The sequence below is a fragment of the Lepidochelys kempii genome, chromosome 19 (genome assembly GCF_965140285.1).
Source record: "Lepidochelys kempii isolate rLepKem1 chromosome 19, rLepKem1.hap1, whole genome shotgun sequence".
In the NCBI taxonomy this organism is placed as follows: Eukaryota; Metazoa; Chordata; order Testudines; family Cheloniidae; genus Lepidochelys; species Lepidochelys kempii.
In genome coordinates, this window is record NC_136398.1 from 2,736,523 (window position 1) to 2,763,417 (window position 26,895).

At 65.0% G+C, this 26,895-nt stretch overlaps 2 protein-coding genes across 12 annotated transcripts in view; one reads left to right on the forward strand and one right to left on the reverse strand.

Annotated features, from left to right (window-relative positions):
• STK40 (serine/threonine kinase 40) overlaps positions 1 to 5,599 on the forward strand; it is a 74,568-nt gene extending 68,969 nt beyond the window's left edge. For 10 of the 11 annotated variants that reach the window (XM_073317346.2, XM_073317344.2, XM_073317343.2 and 7 more), the window contains one exon: positions 246 to 5,599. In XM_073317346.2, the coding sequence (XP_073173447.1) occupies positions 246 to 649 (404 nt within the window). In that variant the 3' untranslated portion in view covers positions 650 to 5,599. The remainder of the gene's footprint in view (positions 1 to 245) is intronic. The other variant, XM_073317350.1, reaches the window with a different exon arrangement.
• On the reverse strand, positions 5,593 to 22,608 carry SH3D21 (SH3 domain containing 21). The gene is made up of 15 exons (XM_073317356.2): positions 22,515 to 22,608; positions 20,078 to 20,193; positions 19,135 to 19,225; positions 17,957 to 18,051; positions 17,414 to 17,489; positions 16,817 to 16,917; positions 15,833 to 15,931; positions 14,726 to 14,762; positions 12,002 to 12,070; positions 11,067 to 11,184; positions 10,546 to 10,610; positions 9,731 to 9,846; positions 8,449 to 8,615; positions 7,646 to 7,709; positions 5,593 to 7,109 (listed from the first exon to the last, which is right to left on the reverse strand). Exons 1-15 carry the CDS (start codon positions 22,555 to 22,557, stop codon positions 6,876 to 6,878), a joined length of 1,491 nt encoding a protein of 496 aa, XP_073173457.2. The 5' UTR covers positions 22,558 to 22,608; the 3' UTR covers positions 5,593 to 6,875.
• Positions 22,609 to 26,895: the final 4,287 nt, after the last annotated feature.

Consider the following 26,895-nt stretch of genomic DNA (forward strand, 5'->3'; position numbering starts at 1 on the left):
TGCTGCCCACTCGGGCACTGGATGCTCCTGGGGCAGATGGGAGGGGGAGCAGGGCAGGTGTTTAGCGCCCCCCCCCCATTTGGGCAGCTGCACAGGGCCATGGGGACTCAGGGCTTGGCAGGCACCAACCTCCCAGGGAGAGCCCACTGGCTGGCTGCCCCCGGGCTGGGCATGGGTGCCAGGCGTGTCGTACCCAGCATGACAGGTCCCTGCGCTCAAGCCCCTCCCCTTTGTTTCCGTGCCAGACAATCCTGAGAGTTTTGGCCTCTATTTTGTCCTGGGCGTCTGCTTCGGCCTGGTGTTAACCCTCTGCTTGCTGGTGATCCGCATCTCCTGCCAGCCGCATGCCCGCCGCCTCCCTGCCAAGCCCCGGCGGCGCCTCCAGGACATCAGCGAGGAAGATGAGGAGGAGGAGGAGGAGACGGTTGACCACGTGGCGGCGGAGTCCCCGCTGCCCGTCACCGAGATCCCCCTAGAGGACCACAGCCCGGCAGATGGCACCTTGCCTGCCAACGTCTTTGCCTCAGCGGAGGAGCTCGAGCGGGCACAACGGCTGGAGGAGCGGGAGCGCATCATCCGGGAGATCTGGCGCAACGGCCAGCCCGACATCCTGGGCACGGGCACCGCGGGCCGCGTCCACTACTACTGACTGCGGGCACGGGGCCAGGCTGCCCAGCTCCCGGAGCGAGCCTGTGAGGGCAGCCTCCCCCCCCAGCCCCGAGGGCCCCCCCCGTGCACGCGCTGCTCTTGGGCACCCTTTCCGGGAGTGCCTGAGAGTCTGGAGATGTTCCACAGCCCTTGGCATAGCCCCTGGGCACTGGTCTGTGTGCGAGCTGGGCGGGGCTCGGCCCCCCCTGAAACGCCCCGTTAGCTGGTGCCAGCCATGCATGGCATTTCTTACTGGCTGAGTGAGGGGCGCCAAGCTCTGCTGAGCAACAAGCTCCTTGAGGAGCTGCTCCCGTTAACTGGCTGCTCAGGGCCCCGCGAACGGCGCAGGAAGGGTCGCCCTCATCGCTGGCGACGGGGATCCCCCCGCTTCCTGCAGGAGCGCCCTGCCCCCACCTGATCAGGGACAGACCGCGCATGCCCTGCCAGACTGGCTTCCCACCCTCAGCGAACTGCGTGCATGGGACGGCAGCAAGGCGAGCGCTGACTGCCCGGCAAGTCCAGGCCCTGGAAAGGCTCCTCCTGCCAGGGCATGGATGGACTGGGGCTTAGCCAAACCTGGCCACCCCCGTGGATGGACACTCCCAGAACTGGCCACCGTGGGTGGAGGCTTTGCCCCTTCCTCTGAAACACCTGGTACTGGCTGGTGTTGGAGGGACAATGCCAGGCTAGGGCCCCCCCCCTCCCCAGTCCAGCCCCCCATGTAGTGCAGAGTGCTAGGTAAGGGAGAGCTCAAAGGCGAGGGGCAGCGCGATCGTTATTGGTCTGTTAGCAGTAGTTCCTGGGGTGCACATGTCACTGAGTGTGGGGAGTCAGGGCCCTGCACCCCCAACTTCCTGCAATTCACTGGGACTCTCAGCCAGCCAGTAAAACAGAAGGTTTATTAGATGACAGGAACACAGTCTAAAACAGAGCTTGTAGGTACAGAAAACAGGAACACCCCCCCTTGCCCCCCCCCCCAGCCAGCTCCAAACTGAAGCCCCCTCCAGCTGTCTCACCCAGCCACACACCCCGGCTCCTCCGCCAGCCTTTGTCCAGTTGCCCGGGCAGAAGGTGTCACCTGGCCCCGACCCCCTCCTGGGCTCAGATTATGAGGGGCAGCTGCCATCCTTTATGTGCTGAGTGTCTAGTATCATCCCTCAGTGAAGTCACACCCTTATTTCCCATCCCCATCTAGCATCATTGCAGACAGTAAACTAGTAAAACTCCCATGCAACATTACCAGGTTAATACGCCCTGCTCCGTCACAGCTCGGTTCAGCTGCCCAGCCCTGCCCATGGCTCAGGAGGCAGGCATGGGGACGGGCTGCCCATTTGCTGTGCCGTGACCAGGTCTGCCTTCCTGTGCCACAGGGTGGCGCTGCAGGGGGCCCAGGGCAGCATGGTCCTGCATCGCCCCGCACGATGGGGTCTGTGCCCATGGGGCGCTCCCAGCCCTTGCAGGAGAAGGGAACCCTGCTGACCCCAGGGGCATGCGGCTGTGATGTGACTGGACCCCCTTTCCTGGCACTTTCCTGACAGTGCCTGGCCCAGCAGTCTAGCCCCTCGCCAGCCCCTCAGGCAGACAAGCCCCAGAGCTCATGGTGCTGAGCCGCCCAGGGCCCGAGCAGCTCCTCTTGGCCACTGGCTCAGCACGGCCTCCTGAGGGTGGCTGGGGATGTGAAAGGAGCCAGGGGCCCAGCAGCTGCAGGGAGGGGGGTGACGAGCTGGTGCCGGTGACTGTGTCTAGCTCTGGTGCATAGGAAGGGAGAGACAGGGGCAGGGGCTTGGGGCCGTGACTCTTACACTCTGGGTACCCTGTCGGTGCCAGGCCCTGGGGATGCAGCTGACGGCTGGGCTTTCCTGGGGGCTGCTGGAGGCAGAGGAAGCTGCCGTGTGTCTCTGTCACAGGACGAGTTTCCCATGCCCCAGCGGCTCTTAGACCAACTCCAGCTGGGCCATCGCAGCCCCGCCAAGCCCCCGCCTCCCCACATCTGCCTGCAGAGAGACACGCAGCCCTCCTCCCACTCCCAGCTTCACCCCCAGGGCAGCAGGGAGCCTCGCCATGGGCTGTGCCTTCCCCCGCACCCCCAGCCAGCAGTGGCTGGGAGGGGCAAGGGCCAGGGCACGTTGTTTCTCTTGGACACTAGGGTGGCACCATGCGGCGTAGGGACATTGCTGCACCTTGAGCAGTTGGTACGATTCCTTCCGCCCACCCCATAGCCACTCCCTGGGGAGCTCCTGGAAGGGAAGTCATACTCGTGCTGCCCCCCCCCCCACTCCAGCTTGCAGCCTGGCACCCAATCAGCCCCGTGGGAGCTCACTAGGGTGGGTGAGGTCAGTCACCGGTGCTTCCCTGGGCAGCAGGGGCGCAGCTCCCTGGTGGGACTGTGAGGCCCACGCTGCCATTCCAGCCAGCTTGGTGGGTGCCTGGCCAGCCTGCCCCCTGTCCCCAGAGCATGGGGCACATGGGGGGTTAGAGCAAGCCGGCCCTGTCCCTTGGGGGTTTGCAAAGAACATTAATTGCGGCAACATGGTGAGGGCGTTTGGCCATCTCTGCCCGGGCCAGGGGCACTGGGGTGTGTGCCCAGGAGCAAGGGGCAGCCCCAAAGCAGGATTTTCTGCATGCAGTGCCTGGCTCTGGCCAAATGAGGGTCTTGCCGGCATGGGGCCCGTCTCTAGAGTGCCCCTGGGGCAGTGCAACGTAGGCAGAGCTTGCTGTTACCAGGTCAGAGCCCTCTGGCCCTGGAACGTGCTTTTATAAACAGCATGGAACCATTCCCGAGGCAGCAGCATGGTCTCTCGCAGCCCCCCCAGGGCTCGCCCCCCCGGCTGCTCTCCCCGGGGCAGCAGCCCAGGCTGGAGCTCAGCTCTGCCTGCTGGGAGCAGCCTGTTCCTGTGAGCAGGCCAGGAGAGTGCAGGGAGCCCTGCGCTCCAGAGACAGGTTCCAGCCCCTGCGGCCTCCCCACAGCTCTGCTGCCCCCACCCAGGCTTCACCCAGCACCGAATCACTGCAGGGCAGCCCCCAGGGGCTGGCAGAGAGAGGCCTGGTGGAGGGCATGCAGCACGCTGGAGACCTGGGTGACGGTGAGGTGGACCCCAGCATGGCCCTGCCTGCAACAGCAGCAGGGCCTCCAGCCCCGTCCCTGCTGTGCAGCTTGGGTCCACATCCCCCCTCTCTGCACCTCAGTTTCCCTGGCTGCAGCCTGGGGGTAAGAATCCCTTTCAGCGGCCGCCAGGCAGTAGGTGCAAGGAGTGGTGATGGTCCAGGCATTAGAGCCTGTGCCCTTGGGGGGGGAGATGCCCCAGGGCACCTGGGAGCCCCAGCCCAGCAGAACTGGGCTATGGAGCTGCTCCTGCCCCCATCACCTTGCTCCTGAGCCCGAACCTCCCCCACCCGTGGGGGAACGGCTGTCTGGAGAAACCTTCCCAGGCTCCTTCCCCTCCCCTGGCCCCAGCATTCCTGCTAAAATTAGCTGCTGTCCCTTTCCGGCAACATCTGACCTGCCCCATCAGTCACTCGCTGCTTCCTGCATAGGGGCGGTGCGCGCACGCTACCGGCGGTTCTGGGCTGGCTGCCAGCCGGGTAGGCCAGCCTGCTGTGGTTAGTCCAGCCAGCCACAAGCCAGGGCCATGGGGTGGCTCCCAGCCCGCTGGGGTTTGGGCTGCTTTCAAAGTCCATGGCAAGTTACACCCCCCTCCCCAGCCTCGTGACCCAGGGGCTGCCCTTCGCTCTGCACCCCAGCCAGCTCTGCTGTTCGTTCAGTGCCTTGAGTAAAGACCCCAGGGCATGTGCTCGCTGGAGCTGGCAAGGTGCCCCCCTGGGCTGCCACCCCCCCCTTAGCCAGTACGAAGGAGCCCCCCCCCCCATGGCTCTCACTTCCAGCAGCTGGCACTGATCCTGTGGCAGCCTAGAGCCACCTGCCTACAATGGTGCAGTGCCACATGGCACCAAGGGGCCGACCACTCAGCCTGCTGCATGGGAACAGCTGGCTGCCGGGCAGTGAAGGGCTAGGTCCCAGCCCAGCCCTAGGCGGGCCGAACAGCAGGAGCTGTGCTGAGCCCGGACAAGCCCAGAGCTGCCCCTACCAGGCCACAGCCTCGCTGCACGCTCCTGGGGCAGCCCTCAAGCAACATTTCGGCAGCAGCCCCCCCGCCTTTGTGTGCGTGGGAGAAGAGTGAAACCTTCCCCTGCCTGAGGACACAGCCCCCGCTCCGCACCAGCCCAATGTACAAAAATAGCTCATTCCCACCAGAGCCCCCCCGCCGCCAGCTGTAACAGGACCCAGATGTTTTCCAGATGTGCCCTGCTGGCCCCAGGGCGAGCAAGCTGCCAAGAATGCAGAGAAGCTTGTGTCGACCTGCACCGAGCTGATAAACAAGGGCAGGGGGCTGGGTGCCAGGTGGGCCCCCCCCAGGGGTGAGGCCTCAGGGGGGCAGGGGTACCAGGCTGACAGCAAGGAGGAGATGGGCTCTGCCAAGCCAGGACCCAGGAAGCAGCTTCCTGGGGAGGCTGCCCTGGAAAGGAGGGGGGTGGAAGGGATGCCTGGAGCCTTTGTGGCAGATCCAGAGGAGCAGATGTGACTGCCCAGCCAGGAGGGGCTGGCAGGAGCCGGGAAAGCACTAGGACACAGACTGCTCTTTAACCAGGCAAAGAAAACCCAAACTGGCCTCGCCTGGGTATTTCTCACCACCCCGCCCCGGACTGAGAAATACATGGCCTGGAGCTAACCTGATGAGCTGGCCAGCAGCGAGCTCCTGGCTTTCAGGCTGACCTTTCCCCAGCACTTTGCCTGTGGCTGGACTGTTCCAACTCAGCAGGTCAGGGACCGGCTCTCCCCTCAAGTTTGTACAGCGCCTTGCACATCACAGATGCTGTCAACACTACAGCAGCCAGGCAGCGGCTAAGATTTGTATAAAAATAGTTTATTAAAATTTTACATGTATTTATAAAATAGTTTTTAAAACTTCAGGCTGTCGGCCAGCGGCTCCTGGGGGCAAGGGACATTCACAGTTGTTCCAGACCCACCCCCATGTCAGACAAGCATAGCGGGAACGAAACCACTGCAGAGAGCAGCTCCCAGAGCGAGGGAGAAACTCCCAGTTCTCAGGATTAAGGGGGCCTGGGAAGAGCCAGAGGCATCAGACAGGGCTGCTGATGGGAAGGAGGCTGGCATATATCAAGGGCCACTCCACAGACACCTATGCTCGGTCACATTTGAACATGTGCTCACTAACATGACTAGATTCTAGTGCAGACAGGACACAAGCATTGGGTAACCCTAGGGGTCCAGCCTGCATGAGTTATCACAGGTTAACCAGGATGAGGATTCCCGCCCCCACATCTGGCCCAGGGACAGCTTAGCTAACACATCTGAGTGCCCTAGTGTGGACAGGGCAGGATGCAACATGTTAGCTGGGAGCCCACTCCACAGGGCCAGCTGACCAGGACAATGCAGATGGCTGTCTGCACTAGGGCGAAGTGGTTCCAAACCCTCTTATCCTGGTCTAGTCAGACCCCAGGGTCAGGTGACCCCAGGGCTGACACGCAGCAGACAGGGCTGGGGGCAGTCAGCACAGGGCTTTTTCTCTGGGCGGGGTCAGCATCAGCAGCCCCCAGGGGGTTGTAGGGCTAGGGTCACAGGTGGGCTTTGAGAGTTGTGCTGGGCTAAGAGATGGCTATTCTCCCCCCACACACAGAGGGGCTGGGAACAACATGTGGACGAGACGGCCCAAGGCTGGGACAGGTCAGGGGGGGAAGAGGGGAGCCAGGGGCTCAAGACCTGTCTCCAGAGAGGGACGGATGCTGCTTGGACATGGGGCGGCCTCTCCTGGGGCAGGGGGATGGAGGGGCCTCCTTTGGCCTATATGCAGGAAATTCAGAGCAATGATGACTGCCCAGCGCTGGCTAAATCCAGGCAATGGCCAGGCCCCCACATGAGGCCAGGCCTGTGCACTGCTGGCATGAACACCCTGGTCCTGCTAGGGCATCGCTAACTCCCTTGGTGGCCCCGACTGTTTCCCAGCAGGGAGGTGCCCCGTGCTGCCCATCACAAAGCCAGCATCCCCCAGAGGGTCAGCCCAGCGGGACCCGGAGCGGGCAAAAGGCTGCACCCCACCACAGTGCTCATGGGGCTGCATGGCCCAGGGCTCCTCATAGTGCTTCCCCTGAGGGCCCAGGGAGCAGACGCAGCAGGAGAGGAGCTGGAGGGGCTCTGGGCCTTCTCCCCACTACCCGGGGCAGGGATCCGGCCTCTGCGTGAACGTAAACCAAGGGGAATTAATAGCCAGTGATTCTCTTGCAAGTTTAACGGCCCCAGCAGAGTTTGCAGAGCGGGCCTCTTCACAGTGGACGTCACAGTGTGCCGGCAGCTCCTCCAATTCACTGCCCAGCATAGCTGCTCCTGCTCCCACCACGTCTGCTCCATCGAGGGCAGGCATCTGCTTCATGCTCTCGATTTCCACCTGCAAAGGAGAGACGAGTGGGAGCGAAGGGAACCAGGGCAAACCCCAGCCCCGCTCGCTGTCCTGCCCAAACAGGGCGCCTCAGGTCGCTGCTCAGAACGGGCATCCCTGAGCACTTGGTGGAGAGCAGCAAGGCACCCAGGCCCCAGGTTACCGATGGGAAAAGCAGGGTCACCACAACCATCACTCTTCAGCCAGTGCCCATCTGCGGGGCATCTGGGCACCACACACAAGGAAGACGCAGTTGCCCTGCTGCCCCCATCCACAGGCTCAGCTGTTAATCCTCCTACATCCAACTCCAAGCACCAGCTCCCACTCTGACCCACGTCCCTCCTCACGGATGGAGGCAAGTGGGATTTCACTGATGGACACGCTGCTATCGCAGAACTCCCTGCAGCAGCATGATGCAGGTTTGTTCTGGGGGGTCAGCACCCCAGTGACAAGCCTTCGGTTTGTGGGATCCCAGTGAGGGAGGGGCTCGGGCAACTCCCACCCCTGAATTTCCCATGCAGCACCGCGTCCCCAGCAGCTCTCACCTGCAGCACCATGCGCTTGGCCCGCTCCTCCTGCATTTCCATCTTGAGCTCCTCCATGTCCTTCCTGCAAAGGGTAGTTCACACAGCTGGCAGGGGCTGGCTCTCTGGGGGCCCAGGGCCGGGGACTCAGGGCCAGACCCTCAGCCAGCTCCAAGAAGTCACCCCAGGCACATGGGACCCAGGAGCACCCAGCTCTGCAGCCCACTGCTTCTCATGGGCCTGAGTTGCAGAGCCTGCCGGAGGCCAGAGGCCAGGGCCTGGGCTGGGCCCAGGAGAAGCAGGGCCTCCCATGAAGGTCAGTTCCAAACCTATCTCCCCAAGGCCAGGGGATGGTTCCCAGGGGTCACCTGATTCTGTACAAACAGAGCAGGACACTGGGACCTCATTCCCCTTCCGGCCACGGCGCCCTGAGCCGATTCACTGCTCTACCGGGTCACATGGACACGACCGGCCCGTGGTGTTCTGATACGCCGGCCACAGGGTTCTCAGCCACGGCTAGCACCAGGCCTGCCCTGGCCGGTATTCACCGGCCCCGAGTGTGACACTGCCCACCAGGGTAGACGTGCACACAGGCTAGCAGGCCAGGCCAGGGCCGAGGCTGCTGTAGGCAGTTGCCACCAGCCCAGGAGAGAGGCAGCTCCAAGCACAGCTAGGAAGCAAAGTCTCGTGCTGTCCCCTGGGGATGGGGAACGCTGCATGCAGCTGGCAAACTCGGGGCACTCCGGCTGGCCATCTCAGCCACTGGGGTCAGCACCTGCCACGGCTCCAACAGCTCCCACCTCCCCCCACTCAGCCCCACTCACTGGTGCTGCACCCTCATCAGGTCCATCAGGATCTGCAGGGACCGGAGCTCGGCCATCAGCACCTCCAGGGACAGCTTCTCCTGTGCCTTGGGAGGGTCCCCCGGGCTCTCTGGGGGCTGCAGCTCCCTGGCCTGGACGCTGCTCTTGGCTGGGACCAGGGGTGCCTTCTGCAGGAGCAGAACCGATGGGAAACAATCCCAGCAGGGGCAGGGAAAGCCAGTCACCCTTTGCAACTGGGCACCCCCACCTATCAGTCCCAGAGCTATGGGCACCGGGCAGGCGTTGCCCTCGGAAGAGCTCCTCAGGGAACGCAGCAGGTCTCCAGCACCCACCTCCCCACTGGTGCTACCTGGCCTCCTCAGCTGACAGGCCAAGGACAGAATGGGTCCTGCCCGCCAAGCTCCCCCTTGGGTGCTCCTTGCAGGGCAAAGCCATGGCCCTGGGGCCACCCATGCTGCACCTTCTCCCCAGCTCTGAGCACCCGGCCCACATGCCGGGATCCCCAGACGGGAGGGGAGGGGCCAGCATGGGGTCAGAAAGGTGGTTCGGGTGGAGCTCCCCCTACCCTGAGCGCAGCCCCAGCCCCAGGGAAGTGGCCCTGGCCCTGCCTGCCCCACACACGTGCTCCCCTCCCTGCCGTGAGCCTGGCAGCGAGACGGCACCCTGCTCTTCAGCGTCTCCTCCTCCACCACCCTCACCAGCACCCATGTGACTTGTTAACCCAGCTCCTCCTACGGGAGCTCCAGACAGCTCCGGTGCTGCCGACCCATCCTACGGGGCTCCTGGGGCAGGGCCTGGGACCCGCCAGGAGACTGACTCCTGCTGCCCACTGCGCCCCTCTGCCTGTGTGTGGGGCGGGGGTTTTGCTGCTCTATCTGTGCACGGGGTTGGGTCTACACCCTGTGGCAGAGGGCGGGACTCGCTCGCTTCAACAGACCCTGCTCCCGTGGGCCAAGCCTGGCCCTGACCCATGATTTCAGGTCCAAACTATCCAGCCAGCACCTTTAAAACCAGCCGGTGCCAAGGCCAGAGTCTCCGCCCCGGTGCTGAGCACACGCCAGGCCCTGCCGGCTCACAAGGAGCACTGGGTGAGGTGGGACGTTCCTCCCCAGCACTGGGACTCTGCGTTTCGGGGCGGGGGGCGGGAGCAGAGCGGTGAGGGCCGCTCACTCTCCGGACAAGGCAATTGCAGCAGAGAAGCTGTGGGCTGCAAATGCGGCACACAGAGCTGTGCCCACCCAGCCCAGCGAGTCCCAGCGAGGGGCACTGCCCAGGCACTCACCGGAGAGCTAGCAGGCGGCTGGCTGGGCGGCTTCCTGCCTGGCATTTTGGGACGGGTCGTGGTCGGGTGGCTCAGTTTGGCATTGGAGACCAGGATGGCATCAAAGCAATTCGCATCTGCAAAATCAAGAGGCATCAGCAGCCCCCTGCCCATCAGCAAATGCAGCTGGAGCCAGACTCCAGAGAGGCCCCAGGCGCAAGGACTCCACCGGTTCCAAGCGGTGCTGTCAGGCTGAAGAGCTTTGCACCCAGACTGATGCCCAGCCAGCGGGGCATCCACACAGCTCAGCACCCACCCGAGGCACCGAGCTCTTTGGAACACCTGGGCCTTGGGCCGGGCACAGCACGGGGCTGTATGGGGACTGAGCTGCTCCCTCCCCTCCCAAGGCAGGTCCCCCTTTCTGCTCCTGAAGGGAGGGAGACCAGTCGGCAGGACTCCTGGGTTCTGCACTGAGTGGATTAGTTGGGCGAGCCGGCACCGGGAGGCCTGTGACATCGTGTGGGCTCCTCACACACAAACCCCAGCAATTTCCTCACTTTCCTAGCTCAGGAGCAGCCCAGGCTAGAGTGCGCCTGCCGGGGGTGCTCAGAACCAGGGCAGGGCAGAGTCTGGAGGTGCCAGCCCTGACCCAATGCCCTCAGTCCTGTATGTGGCAGAAGACTCCTCCATCTTGCAGGCCTGGCTCCAGTCACAGCGACTGATGGGCAGCTCCCCCTTGGCCCAGGGCTCCGCAGCTGGACACCGGAGGGAGCGATGCTACTAGCCCGCCCCGTGAAGGGGGGGGATCGGAACGTGCCAGGTGGCAACAGGCTTACCTGGGTCCTTGGGCTTGCTCTTCTCCCCACTGGCTGGGGCACAGTTCATCGGGGTACCGGGGGGCCTAGCAAAGGCAGAGACATGCCTGCACATTAGGGGGCTAGCAGCCCGCAGAGCCCCGGCCCCCTTGTGCCTCTTTCCCGCCTCCCCTTCGGCTAGGTGCTGTGTCCATCCCACTCCAGTCAGTCCCTGCCCACCTGGGGGGCCAGGCAGGAGCCTAACTCAGTTGCTCTGCCCCTTGCAGAAGTTTAACAGCCACCTGCAAAGCTGGTGATGGCATTATCGGAGCTAGAGGCAGGGGGCTGAGGCAGGGGGCTGAGCCCAGATGGGCAGGGAGGGAAGCGTCTGCCCTGAATACCAAGATCAACCCCTGGAAGGTTTGCGAGAAGAGGCCCCCACCTGACACAGCGCTACTTCCCCACCCCTTGCCAACCTGCAACAACGGGCAGCTCATGCCTAGACCTCCCCCACCAGCTAGAGCCTGCCCTCTGCACAAGGGAAGGGGGCATGGGCCCCTCACCTGCCCATGAGGTTGGAAGCCAGTTTGGTCTTGGCAGGCACGGGAGGGGCGGGAGCCGCTTTCTTGCTGGCAGGGAGGTTCATCTTGGGCAGATCCATCTTCTTCTGCACCTTGGGCACTGGGGGCAGAGGGACGGGTGAGCAGCAGGAGCCGGGCTGTTCCCCAGAAGTTACTGCTCCCAGCCCATGACTGGCCAGTGGCTGCAACCTGGGTCCCAGGACAGTTCCCAGCCAGCAGACAAGGGCCCACAGCCCGGGCCCCATCATGGCCGGGTCCCCCTCAGAGGCACGTTCTTGGCCGAGGTCCAGGGGCGTTGGACCCCGGGGCCATGGACGTGCTGGTGTTATACTGGTCTTTGGACGCTAGCCCTGGCCTGTGCCAGCCGCTACGGAGCGTGGCAGCCTCGGGGCCCAGCTGGGAGATCGGCAGCCTGCTGCGGCGACTCCCCTGCACGCACCAGGGAGCTGCACATGGCAGGAAATGCCTGCTGCACTCTCGCCTCTTCCCCAGCTGCCTTGGAGCCTGGCTGGCCTCAGGGGCTGGAGTCGCCCAGGGCAGGCCAGGGCACAGACCAAAGCAGGAGGGGGCAGGCGGGCTACAGCCTAATGTGGGAAGCAGTTGGCTGCGAGCTGCTGCCCTGGCAGTGCCCTTCCCCTCAGCTCCCCGCCTGACCAGGGGATCCTGAGCTGCCTCCCTGGGGCGAGGGGAGGGAAAGCTGCGGCCTGTCGCCCACGGGGAAGGGGGGACTAGCCCCGCACACCCCACCTCTACCAGCCGGCTCCGTTTTATCCAGCTGGGTCCCACGGCACGTGCCCTCACGGGGGAGCAGCCCAGCAGTGCAGGGGAGTAACTCACAGGCACTTGCCACACCCCCCGCTACCAGGGTGGAGACTTGGCACTTCCCCCAGTGCCCATGGCCAGCCTGGCCCATTTACCTTTGGGCTCTCGGGGGGGCCGCAGCTCTGCTTTGCTGGCGCTGGACACTTTCTTCTCCGGCCTGAAGACTGGCACAGAGGAGCGAGAGGAAAAGTGACGTGCTGGTCGACTTGGTGGTGGCGGGGGGGGCGTGCTCCCCCCTGGCACCGTCCCTGCTCCCTCAGCCCCATCTGCCCCAGGACCTTCTTTTTGTTTTTATTTTTTTTGGGGGGGGGGAGGAGGCTGGGCTTGGAACCCCCCCTGGCCTGAGTGGCCGCCAGGGCCCTGTGAGGGCAGCCAGCCCTGCTCCCTCCCGCGCTGGGACCAGCTCCATCCACCCGGGAGTGTCGCCTCCCCTCAGAGGCCAGGGCTGGGGCGACACTGGGCCACCTCCACCCTTTCACCTGGGTCGGGCGCACTTGCGGACACTGGAGAGACTCCCCGGGGCTGCCCAGGGGAGAGGAGAACCCGGCCCTGCCCAGGGGGGACACTCGGGCCCCACTCCTGGCCCCTGCTCCCCTGCCTGCGGGGTTCTCTGCCCTGTCCGCTCCAGGACAGGGGCAGAGATGGCATCTCGAGCTCGCCCCAGGCCTGTGGGCCCGGCGAGGGGAGCAGAGGTGCTCGCTCAGGGGTGTCAGAAGCTCCTGGAAGGCGAGCGAGTCAGAGGCCTGGGGCTGACACCCACGCAGCCCAGCCTGGTGCATCCGGGGAGCGACAGCGGCACCCAGCACCTGTGTGCGTGCGACGGGGGGGCGGGCAGGATGTGAACAGTCACAGGGACCTGAGCTCCCCCAGGCACAGAGCTTAGAGCAGGGCTTTGGGCTAGCTTGGACTTTGCCTGCACTGCCAGCATCACTGCCCCTGTGCCAAGGGGCACCAGGAGGGGGAGCTTGGCACTGTCCCTGGTGGTGCTCACAGCAGCTGGGATCTCAGAGCCCAGGGTGCCCCCAAAATACACCCAGAGTCTGACCCCCCCCCCCCGTGGGATGAGCTCAGAGCTGGCCCATCCCCCAGACAGCTCCAAGCAGCTCCCCACAGCAGCTACAAAGCCCGCTCCGCTCGTTGTCACATGCGGCCATGGTCCCAGGCAGTGGCGGTGTCCGCAGTCTGCACTTCCTCTGCCGGCTGCTGCCTCAGCACACTCCCCATGCCCCCACCCCCAACACTGCCCCCGTCCCACGCAGAGATGGGCCCCCCACTGCAGGGCAGGCTGCCCTCCGGCCGACAGCCCCAGCCACCTCCCTCCCCTACCCGTCACCGCATCCATGCGGAGGGCCCAGCTGGGAAACCAGCCCCAGCCCCCCCCAGAGCTCTGGGGCGGCTGGGCCCTGGGGACAGGCTCCACCCCACCGCAGCAGCACTGACCCCAGCTCTGAGCAGGCAGTTGGGCTCCCAGCCAGCCCTGCCTCTGCTAAACCAAGCCCTGACCCCTGAGGGTTCACACAAACCAGAGCCACCCACTCACTGATTTCGTCCCTTTGCCAAGCCCCGAGGCTGGGGCACCCAGGCCACAGTGCCCACGCCTCCTGCCTGGGCCCCATGCAGGAGCTTGTGCCAAAGGGGCAAGAGGGGAGGGGTGCCAGCCCCTCCTGGCAGAGCCAAGGGGAGAGCCCTGGTGATGGAAGATCTGCCCATCCTGGGGCCAGAACGATCCCAGGTGGCAGTGGGTTCAGTCTGCCACTTCCCAACAGATGCCAGCTGGCTGGACCCCTGCACCCCCCAGCAATAACCAGCCACCAGGGGACACTGAGTGGGGCTGAGGGATGGGCTGGATGGGGGGGGGCGGGGGTGCCACCCTCCCTCAGCCCCTTGCCAAGCCAAAAGACGACAACACTTCAGGAGCCTGCAAAGCCCCTGGCCCAGCAAGAACCTCCATGCTGCAGACTGCCAGGGCCGCTGAATCCAGCCCCGACCCTCCCCAACCCCGGGGTGCAGCTGCTGTGTTCCCCACCCCAGAAAGGCTCCTGTACGCCCAGCCCGTTGGGATACTCCAGGGTGCTAGAGCGGGAGGGCAAAGGTTGGCACAGCGAGCAGTCGCTCATAGGAGGGACCGCTCCCCTCCATACCACTCTGCACCATGCACATGCCACAGACAGCACAGAGAGCAAAGGGGAGGCAGGTACCTGCCACCACAGCCACGCACGGGGCCTTCACAAGTGTTTGCAGGGGGACGGTCCTGGGCCCAGGCTCTGGACTCCAGCCGTCGGCTGCACTCACCAGCCGTCAGTAGGGACCTGCCCGCAGCTCCGCAGAGCTCTGCTCCGAGCCAGCCTTCCCCAGACTGCTGCTCAGCCCCTGTACCCAGGGCACGTGACGCAGAGGAAACCAGCACCTTGCTGGAAAGGAAGTCACAGATGCAGAGCACCCAGGGCTTTGCCCAGCTCTGCAGGTCAGGAGCCTGCGCCATCACCTCGTCCCCCGCTCGCTGCCTGGCAGCGCTACCGAGAAGCCAGCTAGCCTAGCAGGGGGAGTCTTGGTGACCCCGCAGCACGGACCATGCGCAGACTGCTCTGAGCTGCACTTGGACCCACAGCTGCCCCGGTGGATGAGCCCACGTCCAGCCCAGCCTCCGGGGCTGGCAGGACCCCCAACAGCCATGCTGGCTGCCTGCCTCCCCCTTGGCAACAGCCCAGGACTGGGAGCCAGGCAGCACCAGCCCACAGCCTCCATTGGGTCGGTTTCACTAGGGAGGGGCTCACAGCCAGCCCCCCCCGCCCCGCCCCCGCCGTGGGCTCCTTCCTTACTTGACTCCTGGCTCCGCGAGGGCACCACCGCCGTAACCTGCAACAGAGCAGAGCACGATGAGCAGGAATGGGCACATCCTGCGGCGGCTCCTGGCCATTCTTCGCCCCGTGTCCAGAGCGTCTGAGCCGGGCCAGCCAGCACCGCACCGGGCAGGCAGAGGGGCCATCGGCTTTCCTGCAGCTGGGAAGGATTCTCTCCCCGCCCCACCCCAGCTCACACCCCGCCAGACGCATCCTGGGCTCTCCCCTCTCAGCAGCTCCGGGGCTGGGTGCTGGCGGAGGTGAGCCCAGGGGCTGAGCAGGGGCAGGGTACCAGGCTGGACGGGCAGAGCTGAGCTAGGGATTTTATTATTCCTATTGCAAGCTTGCCATGTGGATTTCCTCGTCCAGCCACAGCGCCCGCGTGCCCAGCCAGCCCCGGCCCAAGGAAGGAGAGGGACTTCTGGCCCCTGCCCGCGGCCCTGGGGGTGCCTCTCACCAGCTGAGCAAAGGGACGGGCAGGGGCCACCCCTGGGTGTTCCCTCGGGGTCACTGCGCCACCTGCTGGGGGAACACAGAACCTGGAGTGCTGCCGTTCCCGCCCCCACTGCAACGGGGCCAGGAGCCATTTGCCCAAGTGACAGGCTGCTCACTGGGCCCCCGAGCCCCTGCCCCGAGGCCGGCGCCCCCCTGCCCCAGACAGGGCTGCTCACTGGGCCCCCGAGCCCCTGCCCCGAGGCCGGCGCCCCCCTGCCCCAGACAGGGCTGCTCACTGGGCCCCCGAGCCCCTGCCCCGAGGCCGGCGCCCCCCTGCCCCAGACAGGGCTGCTCACTGGGCCCCCGAGCCCCTGCCCCGAGGCCGGCGCCCCCCTGCCCCAGACAGGGCTGCTCACTGGGCCCCCGAGCCCCTGCCCCGAGGCCGGCGCCCCCCTGCCCCAGACAGGGCTGCTCACTGGGCCCCCGAGCCCCTGCCCCGAGGCCAGCGCCCCCCTGCCCCAGACAGGGCTGCTCACTGGGCCCCCGAGCCCCTGCCCCGAGGCCGGCGCCCCCCTGACCCAGACAGGGCTGCTCACTGGGCCCCCCCATGCCAGCCCGCCCAAGGCAGGGACACCCAGCCCCAGCACTCACTTTTGGCACCAGGGACTGCAGCAGCATCACAAAGTTATCGGGGAAGAGGCCTCTCTTGCCATCACATTCCCCTTCCCACCAGCCCTCATCCTCCGTCTCCTGCAAGGCAAGCAGGGAATGCCCAGCTCAGGCCGGGGTGCTACCCCCCGAGGCCCCCCGCACGGCCCAGCACCCCAGCCACAGGCTTAGACACCGCGGAGCACAGGGGGGTGAACACCAGGACAAAGCCCAAGGAGGTGGCACCTGGTCCAACCTGCCCTGCTCCCTCATGGCACCCAGCACTGCCAGCAGATCCCACCCGGGGCCAGACCCCTTTAGCAGGAGGGGCTCAGAGTGCCCTGGAGGTCCCTGGCATTCGGGATATGGCCGGGAGGGGCAGTGAAAGAAAGACACTGGGGGTGCATGGTGGTGCCCACAGCTCCCTCCATGCCGGGAGGGGATCAGAGCCCTGTGTCCCACGCCTTCCTGGCACACGGAGATGGTGCATTGCCGGGGCCCCTGCAGGGCAAGAGGGCTGACAAAGGAACTTGCCCCCAGAAGCTGCAGCCCGTGGTGCTGATGGGACTGGCAGCAAGAGCATCTCAGCCGGGCTCCCAGAGCCGGGAAGCCAGCCGGAGGATTTGGAGCCCCTCTGAGACAAGATGGGGTGTCTTGGGATCAGAGGGCAGTGGAGCTGGGGGGCTGAGACCCAGAGACTTACGTCCTCCAGTGCCAGGCTCCACCATTTGGGGTTTCCCCAGCTGGTTGGTGGAGCAGAGGGGCCAGAGCTGTCGGTGTCCCCTGTATCATGGCCAGAGGCCACAGTGATGGGCCCATGACACAATAATGAGCTGCTCCCTGGCTGGGGGGCAGGCAGCTGCGAAAGCTGGCTTCCCCACCAGTGAGATGGGCAGATCAGCACCCCCGCCCCAGCGGGTTCACAGCTTGCCCTGGCAGCCCCCCCACCGTCCCCAGCTCCCCTTGGCTCACTCCCCATGCTCCCACCTTGCAGAGAACCAAAATGACGTCTCCTCTCTTCAGCTGCAGCTCATCCTGGAGCTCTGGCTCATAGTCGAACATGGCCTTGCAGTACTCGGCTTTGCAGGCTGGGCGGGAGGGGAGGGACTCAGAGGAAAGCCCAACACGGTCACTAATGGGGGACGCTGTGCTGCTCACAGGGAAAGGACCCCCTCTCCCAGGTGCGCTCGAGGAACCAGCCCAGTGAACCCAGCCCGTGCATTGCACTTGCAGAAGCAGGGCAGGACTCAGACCCTGCTCGAGTGGGGGCGGGGAAGGATCCATGCTCCTGCCCTGCAGATGCTGCAGGAGCCAGCAGGAGCACAGGCCTGGGGGCCTGGACTCCAATCCCAGATCCCAGCCCCACCACTGCCTAGGCCAGAGGCTTCCCTGGGCTGTGGGGACCCATCCTTCCCCAGGGCAATGGCTGGGAATCGCTCCTTGAGGACTGTTGGGTTCTCCCTTCCCATCCACTACAGCCCCAGGGATGGCCCCTCCCCAGCTAGGGCCCCCACAGGGGACACGGCTACTCAGCAGAAGCAGCAGACTCCATGGGGCAGGGGAGCACAGGCAGGCCTCACTCACATGGCTGCGGGGGCTGGCTTGGCGGGGAGCTCTGGGCTGCGGGGATGGGCTTCTCCAACTTCTTGGGGGGCTCTGGCTGCAGAGGAGACACGAGGCTCGTTAGCACTCAGGGAGTGGGTGTCTCAGGAGGGAGGGGGTGCTCAGAGCATGAGCTTCCACCCCTCCACACCCCAAGAGCACCCCAGAGTGGGGGCAGACACCTCCACTGACTCCCTTCCTAGAGCCGGACCAAGCTGGGCCCACGTGAGCCTGGGGTAGCCAGCAGTGCCAGGAAGGGCCTGGGCGAGCTCCCCTCAGTCCCAGCTCAACTGGCCAAGCCTGGGTGGGGCTTTACGGCCTGGGCCCAGGAGCAGCCGGGCGGGTTCACCTACTGGGTCAGGCCACCAGCTAGCCTGTCTCTGGGGCTGCTCTGGCGGGGGGTTGGGGGGTGGGGACAGGACAGGACATAGCATGGAAGGTGAATCCCAGGACGGTCCTTCCCCCCTGCCCTCTGCCCACAGTGCCAGGGGCCGCTCCCCCCCCCCGCCCCCCAAACACACTCACCTGCTCTGCCTCCTTTACGATGAAGGTCTCATCGGTCAGCTTCGGCCTCTGCTTCCCAGCCCCATTCTTCGGGAGGGGCTCCGGGGCCACTAGCCCTGCACACACCATGGTTGGAGCGGGTTATCTCAGGGCACCTGGGATGGGACAGCCCCTCTGCGGGGGGCACAGACGCTGCTCTGACCCAGAGCGCCAGCAACCTGCCAGCTCTCAGGGCGCGCAGACCCTGCCCGCCCCCCGCCCCACATCCCCCACCCCAGCTTGTGGGGACGCAGCACTGAGGGCGCTCACGCTTCATGCCTTGGGGTCTTCCCAGATCAGCCCCGCCACATGCCATGGGTTGCTGTAGCCTAGGGTCTCTCCTAAGGGGAGGATCAGGGCAGTGGAAGAGAAGGGAGCCAGGCCCTGCTACCTTGTGTGACGAAGTGGGACTGTTCTTAATGTTTCCTCTGAATAGTGTGGGGGTGCCTCAGTTTCCCCTAGGCAGTTCTTAAGTATCTAGGGGGTGGGATAAGGGTGTATGATCACTGCAGAGCCCTAGAGGGCAGGTGTGTGCAGGGGTCTGGACACAGAGAATGGCCGACACCCTGTTTCCTGGCAACTGATGGCCTGGGCCCTTCCCCCCTGCGAGGTGAGAGCTAAAGGGTTGGAGAACAAAGGAATCAGGTGACCTCCTGGCCTGGGAAAGGAACAAAGCCCAGAGGAGGAGGGGCTGGAGGGGGTTTTCAGTTTGGGGCTGGCTGGGACATGGAGTGAAGTGCAGACGTGGTTGTCTGGCTCACTGCCCCCCAAAATGGACCCAGCTGAGGGGTCCCGTTCTCTGCACCTGCAAGCTCTGTTTTAGACCATGTTCCTGTCGTCTAATAAACCTTCTGTTTTACTGGCTGGCTGAGAGTCACGTCTGACTGCTGAGTTGGGGGGCAGGACCCTCTGGCTTCCCCAGGAGTCCCGCCTGAGCGGACTCGCTGGGGGGAAGCGCACGGAGGGGCAGAGGATGCTGAATGCTCCGAGGTCAGACCCAGGAAGGTGGAAGCTGTGTGAGCTGTGTGTCCTGAAGACAGGCTGCTCACAGAAAGGCGACTGCCCCAGAGTCCTGACTGGCTTCATGGGGAGCAGTTCCAGAGCATCGCCCAGGGACTCTGTGACACCTCGCCCCATTGCTGCTCCCCGCTCCTTCCTACCTGGGGGCAGCCTGTCCAGCTCCTGGACGAAGTTGGAGGGGAAAGCACCAACCTGGCCATTCTTCCTGCCTAGCCACCAGCCATCTTCAATCTGCAGGGGAAGAGAAAGGCTCAGAGCTGAGCCCTGCCAGCCGCTGACCCAGTGTGCCCAGAGCATCTCCAGCAGCCAGGCTTGGAGGGTGCCACTGTACCGATCCCTGCCATCGGGCCAGCCCCCCACTATGGCATTTCTCTTGGCCGTTGGGAGACAGCCCGGGTATCCCAGCCAAACACCAACCTCCTGAAAGTGCTCCCTGCAACAGCCATTGGTCCCGACCCCCAGCATTGCTGTGTGCTGTTATGCCGCGGCCAGACCCCACCCCAGACATGGCTGCTCACGTCAATGCCGGACGATGCGACCCTTGTAGCTTGAACAGGAGATCCAGAGGGGCTCGAACGGGGCCAGGCTGCCCCCGAGGTCTCCCATCACCTGCCCAGCTCCCCACCTGCCTCTGGTCTTTCCTCACCCTGCTTGCCTATCCCATGGCCCTCCCAACTTTGGGGCACTTGCCTGCCCCTGGCTCCCTGCTGCCACACCTCTCCGGTGGAGCTGGGAAGTGGATCTTGCCCTGCCTGCTTGACCTCGCTGCTACCCTCATGGCACGGAGGGGAGGGGGAGGCTGGAATGGGGCAGGCTTTGGCAGCACACAGGCTGGCCTTGGCCCTCTGCTGCTGGGCCGTATCTAGAGTGCCTGCAGACAGCACCACGACCCAGACACAGGCATATCGCAGGTGCCAGGGGCTGGAAACAACCCTCCAGCCACCTCCCACTGCTCCAGCCTTCCTGCCCCCCAGGAAGGAACAACGCACCTGCATCCCAGCCCCCCACCCCCAGCCATTCCCAGGCACATGGGCCTGGGTCTCCTCTCCCTGGCTCTGGCAGGTGCCCCCCAGCCCTGCTCACCTCCTGCAGGATCTGCACCAGCTCCCCGGCCTTTAGCTGCAGCTCATCCGCCTTCTCCGGGGTGTAGCTGAAGTTCGCCTTGCACCAGCGCTGCCCTGGCACCGGTGGCTTCTTCGCTGGCGTGGAAACAGCATGAGACACACGTCACTCAGAGAGGGGAGGCTGGGGGACAGGCTGCACTGTGCCTGCCGGGAAGAGCTCAGAGACTGGACCCCACCCCTTGGTCTGATGCACAAGGGGCAAGCTGGGGTCCCAGCTTCATGGCTCAGCTTATAAGGGGCCACCAGACTTCGCCTGCACTGGGATTCCCCCTCCTCTGACTGTCCTCCTGCAAACCCTGGTAACCCCAGGAATGGGGCTGACCCCCAGCAGCTTGTGAAACCAGCCCTTCTCCCCCAGAGGCTGCTGCCCTGCGCGCCACCATCTCAGCTCTCGCTAAACAGTCAGGGCTTCAGCCCTTAAGGGGGCAAAGCAATGCTTGAAAACGTGAAACCTGTGGGAAGCGAGGCAGCCAGCCTGCCTGAGTCTGCAGACAGCCGGAAACGAGAACTCAGAGGTGGAGAACTGCCCTGTGCATCTAGAAGGGATGTTGACTCTGAAACCTAATGAGGGCATTTCTGGTCTCAGCCCTGATAACCATTGCACGGCTGATTAAAGCAGAGGACAAAGAAGGGTGATGGTGTGGTGCGCGGGAACCTCGTTTTGCTGCTTTGTGGGAATGGAGCTTAGGAAACGATCACCACTTCCACCTCCCACCCTAGTTCGAGCTCCCCAGCCACCCTTTGGGAGCTCAAGCCCTGCTCCCTTACAGGAGAGGACTCGTCCGTAGCGCGCTGCTTTGCTAGTGTAGGGCAGGCGCCTCCCAGGCCAGTCTTGCTGGAGGGAGGCCAGGCCGCGGGGGTGGGAGAAGGAGAGAGGGACTGAGAGCCAGAGAGTTGCCAGTGTCTGGCATAGCTAGGCCCAACTCACTCTCCCTACACACTGACCCCACGCCCCAGGCAGACCCCTCTCAGCTCAACACCGGCTGCGGCCTGGCCGGCAAACCCGGAGCCTTTGGGGGTAAGAGGCAGGAAGCCCATTTCCCCATCTCCCCCCAGCAGGAAACCTGGCTGCTTCCCTACTGCTGGAACAGCCCCACCCCCAGCCAACCCCCCACTCCCTTCCCTCTCACAGCCTGCCCTGAACCCCCATGGGCTCGGTCAGGCTCCAGGCTGCCCCCCATGCCGGTTCCTGGCCCAAGCAGGGGACTGAGGCCTTGGCAAGGGGTCCTATCAGGCCCTAGCACACAGCAGTGGCGGGGCAGGAAGAACGGAGCTGCACCACCCCCCAAGTCAGGAGGCAGCCACACCCCCCCAGCATGGTACCCCCTAGCGGCTCCCGCTCCTGCCCCCAGCCTCAGGCAGTGGTTCAGCAAGCGGATCCTGAGCTGACGGCAGCGGGCGCAGGTCCAGACCCTTACGGGGAAGGCAGCCGAGGCGGCCCACAGCTGAGGTACTAGGAGCTGTTGCTGCCAATCTGTGGCGGGCAGCACCGCAGGGAGCCCAGGCAGGGCAGGGGGCAGTGGCATGGCTCCTTCCCTCCCCAGCCCTAGTGCAGCAGAGATGCTGCCGCTCCACCAGACCCATTGTGATCTGCTGGGTTCCCATTGGCTTGGAGAACAGGCCCATTGTGTACATCAGCCAATCAGAGGCCAGCGTGTCAACAACAGGTCTGCCTGGCAGGCAGTGAAAATGCCACAGCTGGGCCCTGCGCAGAGCCACGGGTTGACGAGCGAAGGGTCCTGAGCTGACGGCTGCCACCATGGCCCAGAGCCCTACGGGGACCGTATGGGGGTCCCACCCCCAGCTCTGGGGAAGGGAGCGGTCCTTGGCAGGCAGGACAGAGGGAGCAGGGGGTCTTGTCCCCCAGGCTCAGCGCACCCAGTCGTGGGGGGAGGAGAGGAGAAGGAGACACGGTCAGGGCACCTGGGTGTGCCAGCTGGGGGACCCAGATGGCCAAGGCACAGAGACTGGGGATGCAGCTCGCCTCTGGCTGGACGAGGAGCCAGTGGGTCTGGGACAGGCAGGTGATGCCGCACCAGTGAAAAGGGCAGTGCGACACCCTGGCTGCGTGCATGGGCGCTCCCCCCAACAGAAGCACCTAGGGACCCTGGAGACTCCTTGCAGAGATGGCAACAGAACCCAGGAGTCCTGGCATCCACTGCTGTGCCCAGCCCCCAGCTCTCCAGCTACCAGCGCATTTTCAGGTGCGTCTCCAGGCCAATCTCAAACCCCGGGTCCCCAGATGCCTCCTTCTCCCCGGTTACTATGGCACCCACCACTTGCACGCCCACCCGACGGTTCGTGCCACGGCATCCTGCAGAGTGAGGGAGCCTGGAAACCGTGCTCTGCACGCCCTGCCCGAGGGGCCCTGCCAGCGCACTGAGCCAGCCACTCACCAAAGCGGGTCGAGCGGGGGCACCTCTGACCTCCGTCAGCCATGAGCGATGCTGGGATTTCCTGGGGCAGACAGAGAACAGGCAGGGTAAGGAGCCGACGTGCTGAGGGGGGGGGAAATGTGAAACCCGCTGCGGCTCGTTGCACCTCAGCTCCTCGGAAGTGAAACTCCCGCGGCCACGGGGACGTAGCAACCTTGGAGATCTGCTCCCAGGTAAAGGGGGAAGCTCAGGGTTCACGAGGCGCCTGGCCTAGATGGAGGAGGAGGAGGGTAGCACCAGTCCCAGCCCCAAGGGCCAGCTTGGGGGCACTCAGGTGGGTCTACTGCACCCCACACTGGCTAGTGTCTAGCACAGCCTGGACATCTGAGAGGAAGGGCTCCCCAAGAGTTAACCCCTCACTCTCGCTAGTCCTCCCTGGCCTGCCACACAACAACCCAGGACACAGAGCACAGTCCCCGCGGGACAGACAGACACGGGTGGGGCTGGGGGGCACTGAGCTCACACAGCAGCCTGGGTAGAGCAGGATTAGAAGCCCGGTGTCCTGACTCCCAGCCCTGTGCCTGAGTCACAAAAGAAAACTCCAGGATCCCCAGCCACAAGCACCCCATAATGGGCAGAAAGCAACCAGTGCAGGGGGGACCCAGCCCCACCCCAGGCAGGGCCAATACCAGCATCAGCCCTCACTCATTTCCAGGTGCACCCCCCTGGGATTATCCAGAGAGGAAACACCACAGAAGGCCCCGCCCAAGGGAAGGGGGTGGGCTCAGTGCTGGGGCAACCTCCAGTCAGGGGCTGCAGAAGGAGCCGGCTCCCCCCAGCTCACCCGTCTCACACAGCAGCCCCCCACCCACAACAGCCCCCTGAGCAGCGGTGGCAAGGGAAAGCAGCTGCCTGTCCTCCTTATATAAGTGACTGGGGAGGGTGTGGCCCAGGGACACCACCCCTTTGCCCTGCCCCCCAGAGAGAAGGCAGGCCCAGGGGAATGCTGGGACACCGGAGGAGCTGGGGCCTGTTTTGCATTGCGTGATTTGCAGCTCCACACTGACGGCCAGTGCTGCTGAGCATCCCCCGACCCAGGAGCTCAGCACCCCTGAACGTCAGGCCGTAGGTCACGCTGGAGGCCTGAGGTGTGTATTGGTGGACACGCCTTCCGGATGGCTGCAGGGCATGGGCGTGCACACCTGTGGGGCTTGCTGCGCACGGTCCCTCCCCCGCCCAGGTCAGGTTTGCTTTGGGAAGCTGCCAAGCCACCTGCAGAACCCGGCCTGCCAGGCTGCATGGGTAACTCATGCAAGAAGTGGCTGCAGCAGGCCGCAGTGAGATGAGCCCCGGGCTGAGGGCAGGAGCATGTGGAAGATGGTCCGGTCCCCTGGGCAGAGCAGGGGAAGTGCTCCGGCTTCTGCACGGCAGCGTGTCCCCCCGTAACCCGGCAGGATCCCCCGCCCCGCTCACCTGCACAAACTGCCGGGGGAAGAGCCCCGTCTTGCCAGCCAGCTCCCCCTGCAGCCACCCCTCCTCCGGGCCCGACTCCACCTTCCGCACGATGTCCCCAGCTTTCAGCCGCAGCTCATCATCCCGCTGCCCGGCAAAGTCCACCAGAACCAGGACCTCCCCTGGCACCGGGAGAGAGTGAGGCGGAGAGGGGAGTTCTGCTCAGCAGAGCCGCCACCCCCCACCCGTGGGGGCAGGAGTGGAGCTTCCCGGACGAGGCTGGGCCCATGGGCCGCCCTCAGTTTGCCCCGCCTGGTGCAAGGGCAGCACCCCAGCCACAGCCCCGGCTCTCTCGCGCGGGGCCGGGGGCCATCGCTCTGGGCTGCCCACCGGGGCGCGAGCGTCAGGGCTGGGGCTCACCTGGAGGGTGCCTCCCTCCCTCGGTTAGACTGTGAGCCCGCTGGGGCCGGGACTGGCTGTGTCTGGGCAGCACCTGCCGGTGGGACCCTGGGCGCTTCTGCAGCCAACTGTTAACGGTAGCAGGGGCTGGCGTGCAGGTGTTCAGTGGGGCAGGGGGCCTTGAGCCGGAGAGCAACGCCAAGGGCCGGGCGCTGCAGGTGGGGACAACTCGGGCAGGCCCCAGGGGGAAGGGGGGCGGCGCGGTCCCCGGGCCCCAGAGGGGAGGGGGGCGTGCAGTCCCCAGGCTGGGAGGCTACTGAGCATTTTGGGGCAGGTGCCTGGCTTCTCCCCCCTCAGCGTGTGGACAGGGAGCAAGCTCTAGGAGCCAGCCCGGCAGGGGGTCCCCACAGAAGCCAAAGTTTTAAGCTCAGGTCGTTGGCTAGCCCCAGTGACACGCGGAGAGCAGCTGGGCTGTGGCCCCTCCGCTGAAGGGGCCGCTCAGCCGAGGCCCAGCCCCTGAGCCTGTGTAACTCAGGGCCACTCCACGGCGGTCGCAGGCAGCATGGCTTGCTCCCGCCTGCCCTGAAGGGGTTAAGATTGCCGCGTGTCTGTGGGGTGAGGTGGGAAGCACCCAATGTCTCCAGGCACATCTCCTGCCCCCCGCCCCTGACCAGATGGCCCCCGTGAACCCCGCCCTGGGCAGCCCAGCCCCAGCGCTCTGGGCTACATACCCATGGTGGTTCCCGCAGCCTCTTGCTTGAGAGCGTGTGAGCAGGCCCCAGCGCGGAGCAGGGAGAAGCGACTCACGGAGCTGGGAGGGGAAGGCCGGTTATGACAAGCCTGGCATGGGGGCCGGGCTCTGGGAGGCAAACAGGCGAGGCCGGTTCTGATAAGTGAAGGCGATGGGGCTTTTTACAGCCTGGAGGAGCTGGGAGCGGAGCTGGAGCCGCAGGACCTTGGAGAAAGGCAGCAGCATGAGAGGACCGGCTCTGCCAGAGCTGCAGGCCAGGCAGCAGGACCGGGGCCTTGCCCCACTCTCCAGGGTCCCAGCCCAGGCTGCAGCAGTGACCGGTGGGAGCCTCTGCCACACAGGCCGGGCGAAGGGGGCTGTGCCCCTAGCAGGAAGCCCAAACACCACGGCAAGGAGAAGGCGAGGGCCAGGGGCTCCCAGCAGGGCCAGGGGTGTGTGTGTGTCAGGGGGGAGCAGCAGGGAAGTGTCTAGTGTCCCCCTGAGCCTCCCAGGCCTAGACAGAGCAGAGCCTCTGTGCACCGCTGAGCTCAGACCCGGCGAGGCGTTCCGAGTCTCGGCCCCGGGTTAGAGGCAAAGGGCCTTGCCCAGGGTGGCACAGAGCAGGGAACGGAACCCAGGAGCCCCTGGCTCTAACCCCGCGGCCCCGGCAAGACCTCTCCGCTGTGCTGGCTGCTTCCCCAGCGCCTCTGCATCTGCTAGGTGCAAACGGATGCCCCAGAAGGGCCTGACAGGCTGCAGCCCAGAGACGTGGCTGGGAGGAGCCCGTCAGACCTGGTGACGGCTGTGGCAGACGGGTGGCCCAGCTGCTGTGCGGGGATCCCAGCATGCTGGGCTCCAGGCAGGCAGCCACCCGCTGAGTCAGGGCGGTGTTCCGCTCTGTGCGGGTTAACAGCACCCAGCCCCGGGCCACCGGAGCTGTGATGGGCTGCTTGCCCCCCAGGGCTGTTAGAGAAGGACAGGCACAGCGACTGGCTCTGGAGCATAGCCATGAGTCCCGGAGCCCCTTCTTGCTTCTCCCCCTGGGGTCCAGCCACGGTGCGGTGCCTAACTGGGAGCTTGTGCGTCAGCCTGGCCCGGTAATTCCCCCAGTGGCTCTGGTGGCAACGTCCCGGGGCGGCTGGTTCAACAGCACGGGGTGTATTTTGTGAAAAGTCCCTGAGGGGACCCCCAGACCCACCGGCTAGCATGTGAGGAAATGCACTCCATTGCAGTAGCTGGCTGGAGCCGGGGAAGGGTGGAGGAGGTGCGCTGACAGGGCAGGATTTAGGGTCTCTGTCTTGGGAACAACTTGAGGACTTCAGCTGACACTGCTCGCTGTCACCATGCATGCATGCTAGCCTTCACTGCATTCCCTCTTTCCTTCCTGCTGGGCTGGCAGGGCGCCCCGTTCCCATGCTGGGCTGGGGCAGGGAGCCCTGCTGAACCCCGGGGCACCGAGAGCTCACTCGGGTTAGGCCAGAGGCTGCTGTCAGAGTTTGATCCAATACATAGGGACTATCCACTGCACCTGCTTCTTCGCCTGGGGAGGGAACCGCCCCACCAGACGGGTTGGTTGTGCACTGGTGGAAGGCGCTCAGCTCCTGGTGAGGAGCGCGCCATAAGAACCTCTCCATCTGCAGGGCTGGGCTCAGCTGCCTAACAGGGTTAGCAGGAGTGTGACCTCAGCTAAGGTGAGACCGTTTCAGGCCAGGTGCCTGCAGCCTTATAGAGCAGGGCTGGGGTTTGTTCCCGAGCACCCAAGATTGAGAGCTGCCCCCCCACCCCCCCAATTGGTGGAGTCCTGCCAAGAGCCCAGAGGGG

Excerpts from the sequence above, each read along its gene's own strand:
- SH3D21 (XM_073317356.2), bottom strand. The coding sequence starts at position 22,557 with ATGGCTGACGGAGGTCAGAGGTGCCCCCGCTCGACCCGCTTTG. Across the intron at positions 20,194-22,514 it reads CCCCCGCTCGACCCGCTTTG|CGAAGAAGCCACCGGTGCCA; the intron begins GTGAGTGGCTGG and ends TTTCCACGCCAG. Across the intron at positions 11,185-12,001 it reads GCCCCCCCGAGAGCCCAAAG|TGCCCAAGGTGCAGAAGAAG; the intron begins GTAAATGGGCCA and ends CTCTGCCCCCAG.